This window comes from Aphelocoma coerulescens, chromosome 1A, assembly GCF_041296385.1.
Source record: "Aphelocoma coerulescens isolate FSJ_1873_10779 chromosome 1A, UR_Acoe_1.0, whole genome shotgun sequence".
Classification (NCBI taxonomy): Eukaryota; Metazoa; Chordata; class Aves; order Passeriformes; family Corvidae; genus Aphelocoma; species Aphelocoma coerulescens.
In genome coordinates this window covers 28523893-28538366 of record NC_091014.1, presented here as the reverse complement: position 1 = coordinate 28538366, position 14474 = coordinate 28523893, and the positions used below count along the sequence as shown (strand labels likewise).

General features: G+C 34.5%; 1 protein-coding gene across 3 annotated transcripts in view; it reads right to left on the bottom strand.

Moving 5' to 3' along the window:
• The window catches only part of IMMP2L (inner mitochondrial membrane peptidase subunit 2), a 420331-nt gene that overhangs the window by 128150 nt on the left and 277707 nt on the right, over window positions 1–14474 (bottom strand). For 2 of the 3 annotated variants that reach the window (XM_069003883.1, XM_069003884.1), the window contains exon 4: window positions 12858–12923. In XM_069003883.1, coding sequence (XP_068859984.1) covers window positions 12858–12923 — 66 coding nt within the window. Of the gene's footprint in view, window positions 1–4776; window positions 5083–12857; window positions 12924–14474 lie in introns of those variants that run through there. The other variant, XM_069003885.1, reaches the window with a different exon arrangement.

Below are 14474 nucleotides of genomic sequence, written 5' to 3'. Positions count from 1 at the left end.
CTATAATCTTTAAGTTAAGAAATTTTTTACATGACTTCTCTGCTTTATTACAGTGAAACTTCACAAAAATAAATTAAAGTGGAGAGATCTAGAATTTCTAGCCCAGGGAAAGTCTATGTTAAGTAGTTCATCTGTGTTTGTTTCATTTCATTTAGAGCTCTTGTAAAAGAAATATCCAGATGCAAGATTTTGCACTGGTAACATTGATTCCCAAACTAGGGGATTTCTTGTCAGTAAGGTGATGAATATATGGCACTATATCAGTATAAGGTAGAGCTTGTTTTCCCTTCCACTGCATATCTTTTATCAGTAATCCTCTTAGAATTGGAAGTGCTAAATTCAATGTAATACCTATGTGTTGGTATTCAAAGCACAGAAAAATATAATAGTATCTGCCAATATAAAAAGTTGGAATATACTTTTCTCCCCCCAGTCTGTAGCATGCAATGCGGCAAACTTTTTGTCCATGGAACTTCCATAAAAAAAAATTATCAGTCAAAGAATTCAGCTTCTCTTAAAACAAATAAATAAATAAATTAAAATTCATAGTAGACCATGTCTTTCCTGTACTGATGCATCAGTCTAGGTGATAAGGTAGTCTGTGCTTTTTACTTCAAAAGCAGCATCATTCTTGTCATCACATTTATCACGAAAATTGCAAGGTGTGAGATATTTGCTAGGAGTTGTTATAAACAAGATTAGAGTGGGGGAATTTCTGCAGCATAAAGTGAATGGTAAGCAAGAATATGCTAGTTTTACAGAAGCTAAATTTAATTAGTTAACAGAAGCATAATTTTAGGACATAGTAGATAATTATTCTACTCAGTATGGAAATGGAGAAGCCTCAGCAGCAACTGCAGGTCAATTTTTGAATGCACCTTGAAGTTGCACACAGTGTGGGTAGATGAGGGAATGCTAAAGGAACAGGAACATTCAGAAAATATAAGACTGATAGAGAAGACCTGATAACAAATTTCAATATGTAGAAGTTTGCTACATGATTGATATGATTAACCACTCCCCATAGCTTTAGAAAACATACAAAATTAGAATTGCTGTTTGGCTTAAACTGTTAAGAGCTATACATTAAATATTATGAATAATTTTTTAACTAAAGGATTTTTATGTATTAGATATTGTTTTATGCAGAAATTTGTGGTATTTCTGTCACTAGAAAATTTAAATACCAGGTTAAACTAACTTTTGAAGAGATGGTTAAATTTCCTTAGACTTTTGTTTGTTAAATTAAGTGTGAAAGTCCATAGCGTGGATACCCAGTGTAAAGGGATTGGTCCCATCCTGTCATTTTGGGATGACAAAACAAATGTGGATGTATTGCTTGTGACCATATTTTCAAGACTACTTGACCTAAAGTTTTTTCCCTAGAAGGAAACCCACAACTCCAATAGAATCATCAGAGCTCTGGAAATTATTTGTATAGAGTTAGAAAAGCAAGGGTGTCTAATCTACATAGCATTTATTTACCATAATGCACCCATTGTCTTTGCTTCTGTGTAGCTCATGCTGTGTCTCCTTTCTGGCCTCTATACTTGTTTTTCCTTTCCAAGGGAAGAAGGGAAGGAGAAAACAGGATGTGCTTGTGGGCCTTGTACCAACATAGTACCAGGGATGATCTGGAAAGCCAGGAACTAGCCCGGAGGCCTACAGTTTAGTGTTAGGCTGAGTGTCTTAATTTTAATAGACTGAAGGGCTACTTAGAAGCCAAGAACTTAAAATAGTGTGCACCACAGAAGAAACAGAGATGAATCAGTTATAGACTCCCATAGTAAGGCAAAAAAATGGAAACAGAATGTATAAGGTAATTTCCTTCCACAATCACAGCTTTTCAAAATGGCATGGTTTTAAAGAAGTGTTCATCCATTTTCAGTGATTGTAGCTGGCAATGTAGAGAGAGCCAATTGAAGAGGGTCTAGATCTAAACTTGGGAAGCATGTTACTAACTTAAACCCCAGTTTTCCATATCTGTGTTGTCCTCAAAACATATGGAGATATGTTTTATCAAAGAATATATATGTATACAGACATATCTATTCAGAGTGTAAAGATAAAACATATAATATACAATATTATTAGATGCTCTTTTATATGTATATTATAGTTATATTTATATATAAACATATATATTTATATATTTTTATATATATATTATATTTTTTTCATTTCTATATATTTATAGTTATATTTATATATTTATATTGTGTTCACAGTTACCTGGTGGCCCAGAAAGAAGGAAAGTAATTATGAAAAATTCAATATTAACTATACTTCTAAAGTTCTCTAGAAAAAAAAAAAGAGTATTTGAATTGACAGAGGGAAACAATTTAGTTAAGAAGTACTCAGGCATTTGTTACTGCCTCAAAAACTAACCCAAATTTTCATATTCTTTGTAGTAGAGATCCCAAAAGAACATATCTAAAGCTGATCTAACTGCACCTATTCAAACATCAATTTTTCCCAGAAGAAGAAGACAAAATTAAGGACCTCTGTGTAATCTACCTGAAACTAAAGCCTCCTCTAAATAAATACAGAAACTCAACCAAAGAATTAACATCCTAACAGGTTTATTACATCTCTCAAATAGTTCAAAATGTTAAAGGTTTTTTTAGACAAATAGTTTGAGGAAACATAGAAACACAAACAAACACTGCAGCTAAACATCAGCAAGTGCTTTTGACTTAACTATCTAAATCTGACAATGTAAAAGCACAGAGTTGAAAACTTCTCTCATATGGAAGGGAATGTAGCAGTTCACCAACTCCTTTAATTGCCTGCCATACCTATAACAAAACCGAGCCCTCTTCTATCCCACGTGACAGAGCTCTTGATAGAGACCAGCAAGAACTTCATATTAACCTATAACAAGCCTTTCAGCAAAGAAACTAGAATTAACATCAGTTGAATAAAACTTACAGGGATGAAAAATATTCTGGTGCCTAAAGATTCCTTATGTCATTTTTGACCTTTCCATAAATTCGGCTCAAAGAGTTAATTGTGCTGAAATAAACATTAGCATAAAGCCTAAGGATACAATTTTTTACCTGGCCATGGAGTGTTGGCAGCATAGACAATGAATCTAAACTGTAGAATAATTCATTAGGAAATATGCAGTAGCTGTGGCAAGATTTACTACAAATACAATTGAAGTGTTTTTAAAAATTAATATTATGCTGCTATGCTTGGCTTAATTAGCTCTCTTCTTCATTTACAAAGCATATCTGTCTGGTTTATGAACTCAGTCTCTATTCCCCATTCTTGAAAACCTGTTTAATTAAAGTTTTAACTACTGCATAAGTTTTAGAAACAGTAGAATGAGTTTTATTACTATAAGCCTAAATCCTTCTTTTAAATATGATCATATCTACATATATTATATCAGAAATATGACAAGACATGGTGCATAATACTCCTGAGTATACATACAATACTGGTCCTTTTAATTATATGTGCCCTCTATTTCCATCATGCTGCATGTAGGCAATTTTGGGGGTTTTGCACAAGCAGTTGGATTGTGATTAATTTAGCTAATCAACAAGTCAGTTCCCTTAAATCCATTAAAACTCGCCTTTCTTTTTTTGGCATATAGCTATTTCTAACCTGTTCATTGATTTCCTCATCCATGACTCTATTTTATCTCTTTATACGTCCATCACTTATTAGACTCCCACTTCTACTAGCAGGTGACTCTCCTTTGGTTTTCAACTGCAGCAAATCCTACGACAATCTTTTTCTGCATTTATCACTTCCTTCCATTGATGCTATAATAAATGATTAAATATTAATTTAATTTTGCTTTATGTAAAAAATTGAAACATAGTCATTAGACATGCTAGCTGGGATATATCTGAAGTTCTAGAAATGCATGACATACAGTTGATCATACCTTTTTTTGGCTGTATATTAAAAACCTCGTGGCATAATGATCAACGAACAGAAATTATTTGTGCAATCACTGCATACAGACTACAGTAAAGCAAAAAATATTTCTTGTCTCCCTATGCATGGATGCTGGAGACCCCACTTAATGGCTTGTCACCCATTATACCCAAAATACACTACAATTTCATCATACAATTTACTCCACAGAAGCAGAATGTCAACAATAGTCGGTTCTACAATAATTTAAAAAGATAATAGTCATTTTCCCTCCTGTACTCATTTGAATCTCATAACCACTGGGGTGATCAATATTCAAAACCTTATTCTGCTGTTGTGAACTATTTAGGACATCAGATTTGTTTGCAATACAAAACTACAGAGGCAATCTTTTTAAATTAACAATTTACAATTAATATTTCTGCCAGCATATATTTGTAATTTTTCCATAATAAAAAACACAATGTCAAAATTTTCAAATTAAAACATGGCAAATTATTGCATATGGCTGACAAACAGTGCTGTAAAAAAGGCACAGGCAATAAAAAATCTGTCAGGCTATAAATCTAATGAAGAAATGAAGCAAACAAATGGGAAAGTTCACACTATTTTTCTAAGTTAAAACAAAATAACAGACAGCTAAAGCATCATCAGTTTATTCTGTGGAGAATTGTGTATTCCTTACTCCACTCAATGGAAAAATAAGAAATGCATAAAATCAACTTTGAAGAGATGACATTTTTTTGTATTCTTTACATATAGTCTAGTCCCCAAAAAATGTTTTCTTTGCATATGCTCTTATCCTTAAAAAAATATTTAAAAAAAATATTTTAAGATTTTAATTTAGACTAAATTGGCCTATTTCTCTTAGCATTAGCAGAGCTGAGAGTCATCATACCAACTGAGGCTCTGATCCTATGAGAGTCTGTTCAGATGATCCCAAACGGCAGCGTCGGTGCATTTTAAGAAGTTACTGTGCTTCAGCTGGAGTTGGTAAGCAGACATGTGGTCCCTGTCAGCTCATTGCAATGACAAGTACATGGTGTTCACTTAAGCTGCCTTCAGCAGTTCCAAAAGGGAGCCCAGGTGAAAGCACTGGAAATATGAGCTTTTAGGAAGAACACTGGAGGCAAGCTAAGCTTTTTTTTTATGTACAGCTTCAAAAGTGGTGCAGCGGCTGTTGTTTTCCTGCATATGTGTGGAAATGGAAATTATTTTATCATTAGACTGGAGTAGTATCATGCATATGATCAGCTTAAATCAGTGACATGAGCTGTATCTCCAGTTCTGGGGCGTGGATGGCAGGAGGGAAGTGAGAGAGAGAGTGTGTGTGTGTGTGTGTGTGTGTGTGTGAGTGTGAGTGTGAGTGTGAGTGTGCATGTGTTGGTGCGTGTGTGTAGAAATGGAAGGGGAGCAAGAAAAGCAATACCTTTAAAAAACCACCCACCTCAGTCATCTACAGTTACTTGACCATTATTTGATTTGAAATGAACAGAAAGTCTGCTTAAATCTTTCTTCAAAGGAGAAAAAGAAATTCAGATGGAAACCACCCCCCCCACACACACACCCCAAAAAAGTCATCATTTGGGACTCTAAAGCCAGAATAATGATACAGATAATAAAAGAACCTCATACTGAGACTATCTTGCAAGACAATTTGCTACTCATTATAGTATGTGGATACAACATTTTCACAGTGTCACTGGCTGAGTTCAGCACACAAAATATATTCAAGTAAGACAGAAAGAGGACTTTTGCACTGCTGTAAAATGAAATAACCAGTAAGATTTATTTACATTATCCAGAGTAGAGTATTTTGTTTCAGCATGTTTTTCCTCAAATTGCAAACATAAGAATATGCCTGGTCCTAATACTGCTTGAGTTAATAAAAATTGTAGTTTCAATTTATAGGAGGAAAGTGCACGAATTTCCAGGTTTTGAACCTGTTTGCCTTTCAGTACACCTAGAAAAATCTTTACTGACAAATACATGAACTTATTGTTCATTTTCTGAGATGAGGAGCCCAGGGAGCTCAGTTAATATCTGTTCCACAAGCTTCTTATATAAGCATAAGCCTACAACAACATCTTTCATCCTGACTTTCTCATCTATAAAATGGGTTTAATACTCTTTCCTTCCTCCTACCCTCATCTTTGTTCTTGTCACAGTGAGCTTTTAATGCAATACACATAGATGAGAGCCAGAGTTGAAACAGAGATAAGCTGATATCCACAAACTGCTTAACCAGACATCTAAACATCAAGAAGATGCAGTTCTAAACTGTTCAGAACAAAGAGCAGTTTTACTAAACACACCCTTTATTCTGATGTCTAAGTATGGATTTAAGGGCCAAATTTCAGATGACCAATGACATTTGTATCCATAGGTTGCAAAAAAGAAATAATTTTTGAAAATTAAAATACATGAGGGTATTTTATTAACTATTGGACTGTTAAGGTGTTAATGCATTTTAGTCTCTTGCTGCTCACTTTTTGAAAATCTTTATTACGACAACCTATTGAGCTTCCCATTGGAATAATTATACTTGTATGCATGTCTTTTCTCACCATCTGATGTCTTGGCAGCAAATCAACTTTCAGTGAAATAGAAATCAAATCTGTTTCTTTAAAGAAAAATGTCTATGAAAGACATGCTCTCTTAAGTGACATGACTACGCTGCGTTTGTTTAAGCTTCTAACAGAGGAAACATTCATCTAAATGTGAATTTAGACATTTGAAAATTAGTATTTGCTATTGTAGAATCATAGGATAGCTCAGGTTGCAGGGATCATGAGGAGGTCGCCAGCCCAAACTCCTGCCAAAAGCACAGTGAGCCACAAGGTCCATTATTGAGGGCTTTATTCAGTCGGGCCTTGCACACCTCCAAGGATGGAAGCCACAGCTTCTCTGGCAATAGCCCTATTGCCTGACCATCCTCAAAGAGAAAGTGGGTTTTGTCCAGTCTGAATCTCTATGGCCAGTGCACCACTAGGCCCAGTTCCACCTTCTTTCCAACCTCCCCATATGTAGTGGGGGGCTTTCTGTTGGGTCACCCCAAAGCCTTCTCTTCTCCAGGCTGAACAAGTCCCATTGGCCCAACATCTCCTGGCAAGGCAACTGCTGCAGCCGCTGTTGCACTTGAGGACATGGGGCCCTCTGCTGTACTTGTTCCCTATTATTGTTGTCTTTCTGCCCCAAAATGCACACCGAAGTCTATGTGTGGTCTGATACAACGGTATTTTTCTTTTCCTAAAACACTTTTTTTTTTTTTTTTTTAACACCTTCTTTTCCTAAAACACTGTGTGTATCACAGCATTGTTCATAACGTCAAATTTCAAAAATCCTACTTTTTGTACTTCACTACTGGGCCTAAAGATCTACAGAACCTTAGAAATTCATTATGGATACTTCACTGTGCATTTCTCAAATTGTTTTTCTGGGTTAAAGATGCTGCACCAATATACATTCTCATCATTTGCATTTAAAGAAATGGAGTCCAGTCATGCAAGGACTCAGCATATGGAAATGGAATCAAAATCAATGGAAACTCTATTTAGGAGACTTGAAAGAATACGATCAATGATAAAGAGTCACAACAGAGCAGTATAGCTGAACCTAAATAAAAACTTCCACTGGCTAAAAAAATCCCTTCAGTACCTAACAGTAAGTAGTGCCAAATAAACTGCATAAAACCTGTGACATATATATTCTGTGCACATAGACACAAAATAAGAATATTTTAGAGGATGAAGAGTTTTCATCTAAGGTAATTTGACTGCTTCTATGTCCTTTAGATACATAAAGAACTAAGACAGAACAATATGAAGAAGACACTTAGTCTAAATAAAAGATATTCCAAAATTTGTAATCCATGAGGACAGTGCTGTGTCTCTGTAGAGTACAATCTGTTCTCATTTCTGCAGATCTACCACTCCCGACAATGTGGATCTGACCACTCACAGATTTATATTCAAAACCCAAAGACAGACACAGTGGACTTTGATGAAGAAGAGATTAGGACATCGCCATAAAACATACCCTGTGTGTCATCACCTACCATGATTCCTAGATTTTAATGTGTTTTACTGATAATCTATTTTCCTATTCTAACTTTCAGCCATTGCAAGCAGTACCTTACCACATAAGCAGTACCTCAGAATAGTTACCAGGGATCTATGTGTATATGTTGGGGGCAGTGAGGGAAGAGGGAACAAAAAGTCTTACTACAGCACTATTGAACAGAAAATTGCTTCTGCTTCTGTATCATTAAACAGCAAAGGTTTGTATGCAATTCCTGCCAGGTGATTGCCCTGAAGATGTTATGTATAGAGACATTATTGTGCTCCAACACCGGCAAAGTCTGAGTTTTTCTGAAGGCTGTTCTGCTTCCTAGAGGAAGACACTGATTTTTTGCTATAATCTAACACAAACTGTTATCATGCAGTATGGTCTCTTGTGTGAAGACAGCTGTTTTGTTGGACAATCACTCCTGGACCTCAGTGAAAAAAAAAATGGCAGCCGTAATATCTGACAAAATTGAGTGGGTTCAGTAAAACAATAAAAAACCCCAAACAGTAAAAAACCCTTACTGATTATCTTTTTCACACTAAAGGGACATCGGATGCCACTGACACCAACCCTCTGAGAATAAAAAAAGCAAGCAAACACCTGCATGTAGTAATGACAGTTTGAAGCTGAAAGGGCTCTCTACCAAGTGGACAGAATGATCAGATTTTGCTTATAATTTAAGTATGAAATCTTTGACTGGAATAAATATAACAGCCTGCATGAACTTGACAACAGGAGTACATGAAGTTAGTACAGTGATTGCTGTTTTTAATAGCTTTATTAAAATTTTTTTTATAGGGGCTTTATTTCTATTCTCTACCTTTTTTCAAATCCCATTATACTTCTTTCCTTCCTAACTTTCTGTGGCAGGTTTCTACAACTTAATGATAAACCTTGTCGTAAAAGCTGAAAAGCTACTGTTGAAAAGTCGGTTTAGACCTACAGCTTAATAACATAATGATCTATCTCTGCAGTGTCATGCTTTGAGAAACAAGGAGTATTTGCTTATTCACATCTTCAGAGCAATTTTGCAAGATGCAACACGTAAACACAACAACATTTTGCTGAAGCACTCAGTTCAGAACACTAACTCCTGAGGAGCCTAACAATATTCCCAGACATAACCTTTTTTTTTTTAAATTACTCTTCCTAGAGGCTCACTAATCATTCTCACTCATCTCACTCACACTGATCACTAATCATTCAGGTAGAATATTAAGATGCAAACAAATAGATGAAAAAAACATAACTGGCACACCAAGCTCCTGCAGACCTTTGGAACCGTGACAGACAGGAGGAAAACAAATTAGTTCAGCAAGGTACTGAACAGACAATTTCAAATGTTACTAGCTTAATCCCAGTTTTGGTTTCCTTCACATAAACCATAATTTATTTTTGTTACTGAAAACATACCATAACTCATCTGTGAAAGATTACTATAGATTTTTGAATTACCAGTAATGCATTTAAGATAAATGAGTTTTAATAACTTTAATCTCAAGTTATTCCAAGTGTTTTATAATACCAACATTAATTTTTAACAAATTAGATTATATTGACTTTTAAAATAAGGCCTCCTTTGGAAGACTTATCATTTAAACAGTCTTCAGGAACCGATTTTCTACTTAAAGTTAATTCTCCTGTGAATCCATGGAAAACAAAACAAATCCTGATCTATGGGAGCTACACTTTGCAATATTGTCTATATACAGACTGAACTATAGACACATTCTCAGGACTAACTGGTGATTTTTTTGGCCATTCTTTAAATTCTTTTGAAAAGGAAGTTGTACTAGCTTATCTAAATTAAATTATCTGTTACAGGTTTGTGGCATGTACTGCATGCTTCTGGTGATTTACAAGACACAACCAAACTCACTTCACCTGCACTAGCAACTAGACTGGAAACAGGAATAGAAAACTGAAATGACAGCATTTTTATTTCAGTGAGTTTGTAGCATTTTCCAATGCCTCAAATCATATTTCAAAAGGTAAATTATTATGCAGTCCATAATGTCTGACTACCTGAAAAATACAAAATTAAAGGAGAAAATGGACCTATTATAGATCTTTCACCTACACACCTTTACAAAAACTCTAAGTCAGTCATTATTACTTCTAAAATGTCACAATTTTCATTTTATTAAGTACTTTTAGAAATTAAGATTTGAAAAATAGGATTTTTCTGCCATGAAGTTGTAACTCCTGAACTCAAGTCAAAATATAAGGGGCCTTTCCTATGGCACTAATGGCTCTGCCTATTTGATCTTTAAACACTTTCAGTAATTAACAAACAGTAAAATGATAACTAACTTACCTTAATTGATAACATGAGAAAACACAGCCTTTTTGTATTATACCTAATACTCCAAATGGATCAAATAAAGATAATTCGTTCTGCTATGAAAACACAACTACAGAATCACAGATCATATTGCCTATCATATTTCTTATCTCAACCCATGGCAATACTGTTTGTCTGATTTAATCGCAGCTGGAAACTAAATGCCACACAGCCACTTGCTCACTCCACCCCTCCCTGCCAGGGGCAGGGAAGAGAATTGGAAAGAAAAGGTGAACTTCATGAGTTGAGAAAGAACAGCTTAATAATGGAAAAGAAATAAAATAAAATGCTAATGACAACAACAACAACAGAAATTAATTACATAATAATCACTGCTACTATCTTTGTTATTGTTGTTGTTGTTATTATTATTGAAAGGAGAAAGAGAGGAATAAAACTCGGGAATGGCAAGTGATGCACAATAAAATCACTCACCACCCATCCCCAAGCAGTGATCAGTGCCTCCCATCCAGCGCCCCACAGTTTGCACACTGAGTGTGACATTCTGTGGTATGGAATGTCCCTCTGCCCAATTTGGGTCAGCTGTCCTGGCCATGCTCCTCCCCCCCAGATTGTTGTGCACATCCTCACTGGCAAAGCATGGGTAACCAGAAAGTCCTTGACTTAGAGTATCACTACTCAGCAAAAACTGAAGCATAACTTTGTTATCAACATAATTCTCATTCTAAAGCCAAAAAATGCAACACTGTACCAGCTACAATAAGAAAATTAACTCTATCCCAGCCAAAACCAAGACAAACAGCAAAAAGCTCAGGGAAAATTGTCACATCTTCAAATAAAAATAAAGAAAAATAATGTCTGAGTAACTGAGACTTCTATCAATATTTCTATCAATAAATCTAACCAGGTTTACCACAGACAAATGAGGAGCCTGCAGCCTCATCAGTATTCTGAACACACCTGTGCCACACACCTTTGTCCATTTGGCCAAGAACACCAACAAATGTTACTGAAAAGTTCCAAGTCTTAAGAAGTTTGAATGTACAGCATAGTAAATTTCCTAAAGCTAGAATTTATTTAATTAAATGTCCTTTTTTAATCAAAATCTACATTCAGTTTCAAAAAATAAGGCAAATATGTTAATACTATAGAACATATAAATAAATATTTTTTTTTTTATATCGAACATACAAATAAACATACAATAATAAAGTAACCCTTGAAGTTACCTTACATTGCAAACTCTTTCTGATATTGCCACAAAAATGAATGAGGAATACTGGAACAAAAATGATATTTTTATCACTTATATGAATTACAGCACTAATATCAATTGCAGCAAGAAATAAGCCCCTTCTTAAGGACACAGGTCAATAAAAGACAGTACATACACTAGTCCTCTGTCTTTAGTTCTTGGAAGTGATAGGTAGTTTTAGCTATAGATGTCTGTAGTTTTTGGACATCAAATTATCTTCTTTGTGCCTGTTATTTTAGATATTTGTCTTCAACAATTTATCTTGGTTTTCCAAACCAAGATAATTCAGAATTTTTCAATAAAACAGAAATTGTATTGACTGCAAGAGGGGAAAAAAAAAAAAAAAGACATAGACATATTCCACAGAGGCCATGCTGTTAACTAGGGCCCACTGAGATCAAATTCAAATCCTTGATTTGAATTGCAGCTGTCAAGGACTTCTTAAGTATTCACTAAACCAGAGCAAGAATCATTATCTAAATGAATTGAGTCACAGTCTGCCATATTGTCTGAGATCTCCCGGGGTCATTCACATCTCAGTATGGGAAACCAGAGATTTACCCTCCCACCTCTATGCCTATTCAATTCTGTACCTGGCAAAAATAAACCTTTTCAAGCAAACATTTTCTTCAAAATAATACTGTACTCACAAAAACTTTTTATTTACATCTAGTGGTAATTTATTTCCATACAGACCCAGTAGGAAGGTCTATCTGTCAGAGTAAACCAAGTCTTGAAGTACTCCAGAGTCTACTCTTGCTACAATGTTTTTTTTTTCTGATAGAATAATTTACTCAAAATCAGTTCCACCATATTCCCTACAGATGCCTATACACTGCAGTGAAGACAGTAATCTATGAGGGTTCTTTGTCTCCAAAATAAAATAAAATAAAATAAAATAAAATAAAATAAAATAAAATAAAATAAAATATCAAACACAAAACCCTGAAAAAAACAAACAAACAAAGGCCTAAAAAACAACCTACTTTTACTTGCCCACACCAGTATGAAACAGCAGCTGGACTTTCTAAATGAAAAATCATAGCCCTACAATCTCATTGAAAACTGCTGTACAATTACCTGCCTTGATTTGTGGCAGAGATATTCTCAGAAACAAGCATTATTTGTACCCATGTACATTTCACGAGAGAGTGAGTAGTTTTGTACAGCATTTCTCCTCTCATTAAAAAAGAGACAGGTACAATGCTGACATCCTTGTTAATAATAGAAAGAAAATGCTAGAAAGTACTCGTTGTCTAGGATACTGATTTAAAATATACTAAAAAGCTGCACTATTCCTATAAAGACTCTGCAACTAAGGCTTAAAATACTTACTTGATAATGTCTCCTTCAAGAGCAATCACTCGTTTAATGATCTTCTGTTCAGGATTTCTAGGAGACCTGAGACAGGGAATAAGGTTACACAATCAGTAACATTTCCAATGTTTTAAGAAATTGAAAGAAATAGACATTATGAAAGTCATTAGAAAATTCCATGTTCTCCTTGATTTAGCATCAGTCATTATGTTCCATGGTGAAAGGAAGCTACTGCAATCTTTGTCATTGCAAACCATCACTGAAAAGCAGATGATGACCTGCTTACAAACACCACAATAATCAACATACCTTTTATCATGAAAAATACACTCCACAATACTAGAAGCAAAGCATCCCACTACCAATGAGAAGCGTACCTTTGAAAATAGATTAATGTATTAAAACCTGAATTCCCCATCATATTGTGTTAAAACATTTATGTCATTCAATCACTTTGGGAAAAAAAATCTTCCAAATTAATATTAATTTCTATCACTGATTTAGGTAAACTTTGCCTAGGGAATTGTGGAAGTTTTAAAAAAAAAAAGTTACAAAATTTTATGAAAGTTTCAGCTTCTGAATGCATTGCCATGTTTTCACTTATTTTCCCATATGTATCTTTTATTGAGTAGATTCTGATCACATATTACATAATAATATGAGAAAGCAAAGATGAACTTGCATGCCCAGACTGAATATTCCAACTTCCTGAATGAACATTAATAGATAGACTATTAAAAGTATTATTCTACTGTACTTTTGACAGGTTAATGTAGACATATATGCACCATCAATTTTCTTTCTCTTTATACTTTACACTTTCCCTCTTTTCTTTTACTTTTCACTTTTAATTATTTAATATGCAAACTTAGTAGAATGTCTTCATGTTACTAAAGAAAGAATTCTTTTTATTTGCTGCTTGTAGATAGAAAAGTCAGGGAAAGAACAAACTGTTTTTATTTTCTGTTGATGCTTGGGTTCTCCCTATTAAGACTTCAAGTACAGTCTGCTAGACTGTACTGACAGAGGTGTACATTACAGTTTTCATGGCTAACACCATCTCTGAGCTCATCTCTGGTCAAATGGTAGCACACTAAGATTACACTTCTTTAAAAAGCAAAGCTGAGCTAAGTCTGGATGAAAAGCTTGCCCACACTGCTGCATGACTAAAGGCATTTGAGGTTCCCTACAGTTCCAATAGTTAAAAAGAAAAATGGGTTCAGACTTATTTGTTGATTTTTTTTTTTTTTTAATATTAGGCCAAAAAAGTATTCCAAGTATTTTAAAATTAGTCTGAGGTTTTAGGTTTTTTTTCTTGTGGGTGCATGTCAGTACATTTGAAATAAATTTCTCTTTCAATGTAATGAAGTAAAATTCAAGAAGCCGAATTTTGAATTTCAAAATATCAAATGGGTTCCCTTTACAGTTTACCAAGCCAGGAAACCTTATTTTCAACAAGCAATAAGGAACACTGAACATGAATAAAGACCATACTTTGACTCCCTAGTCATCACTCAAATTTCAAATCATTACATAATTTAGAGTAATATTTTATTTAGCATTCATTTTATCTGAATAGTTGTATATTCCAGTAAGTCTTGAATTTCATGTTCTTTCTTAAGGTAGGAATACACA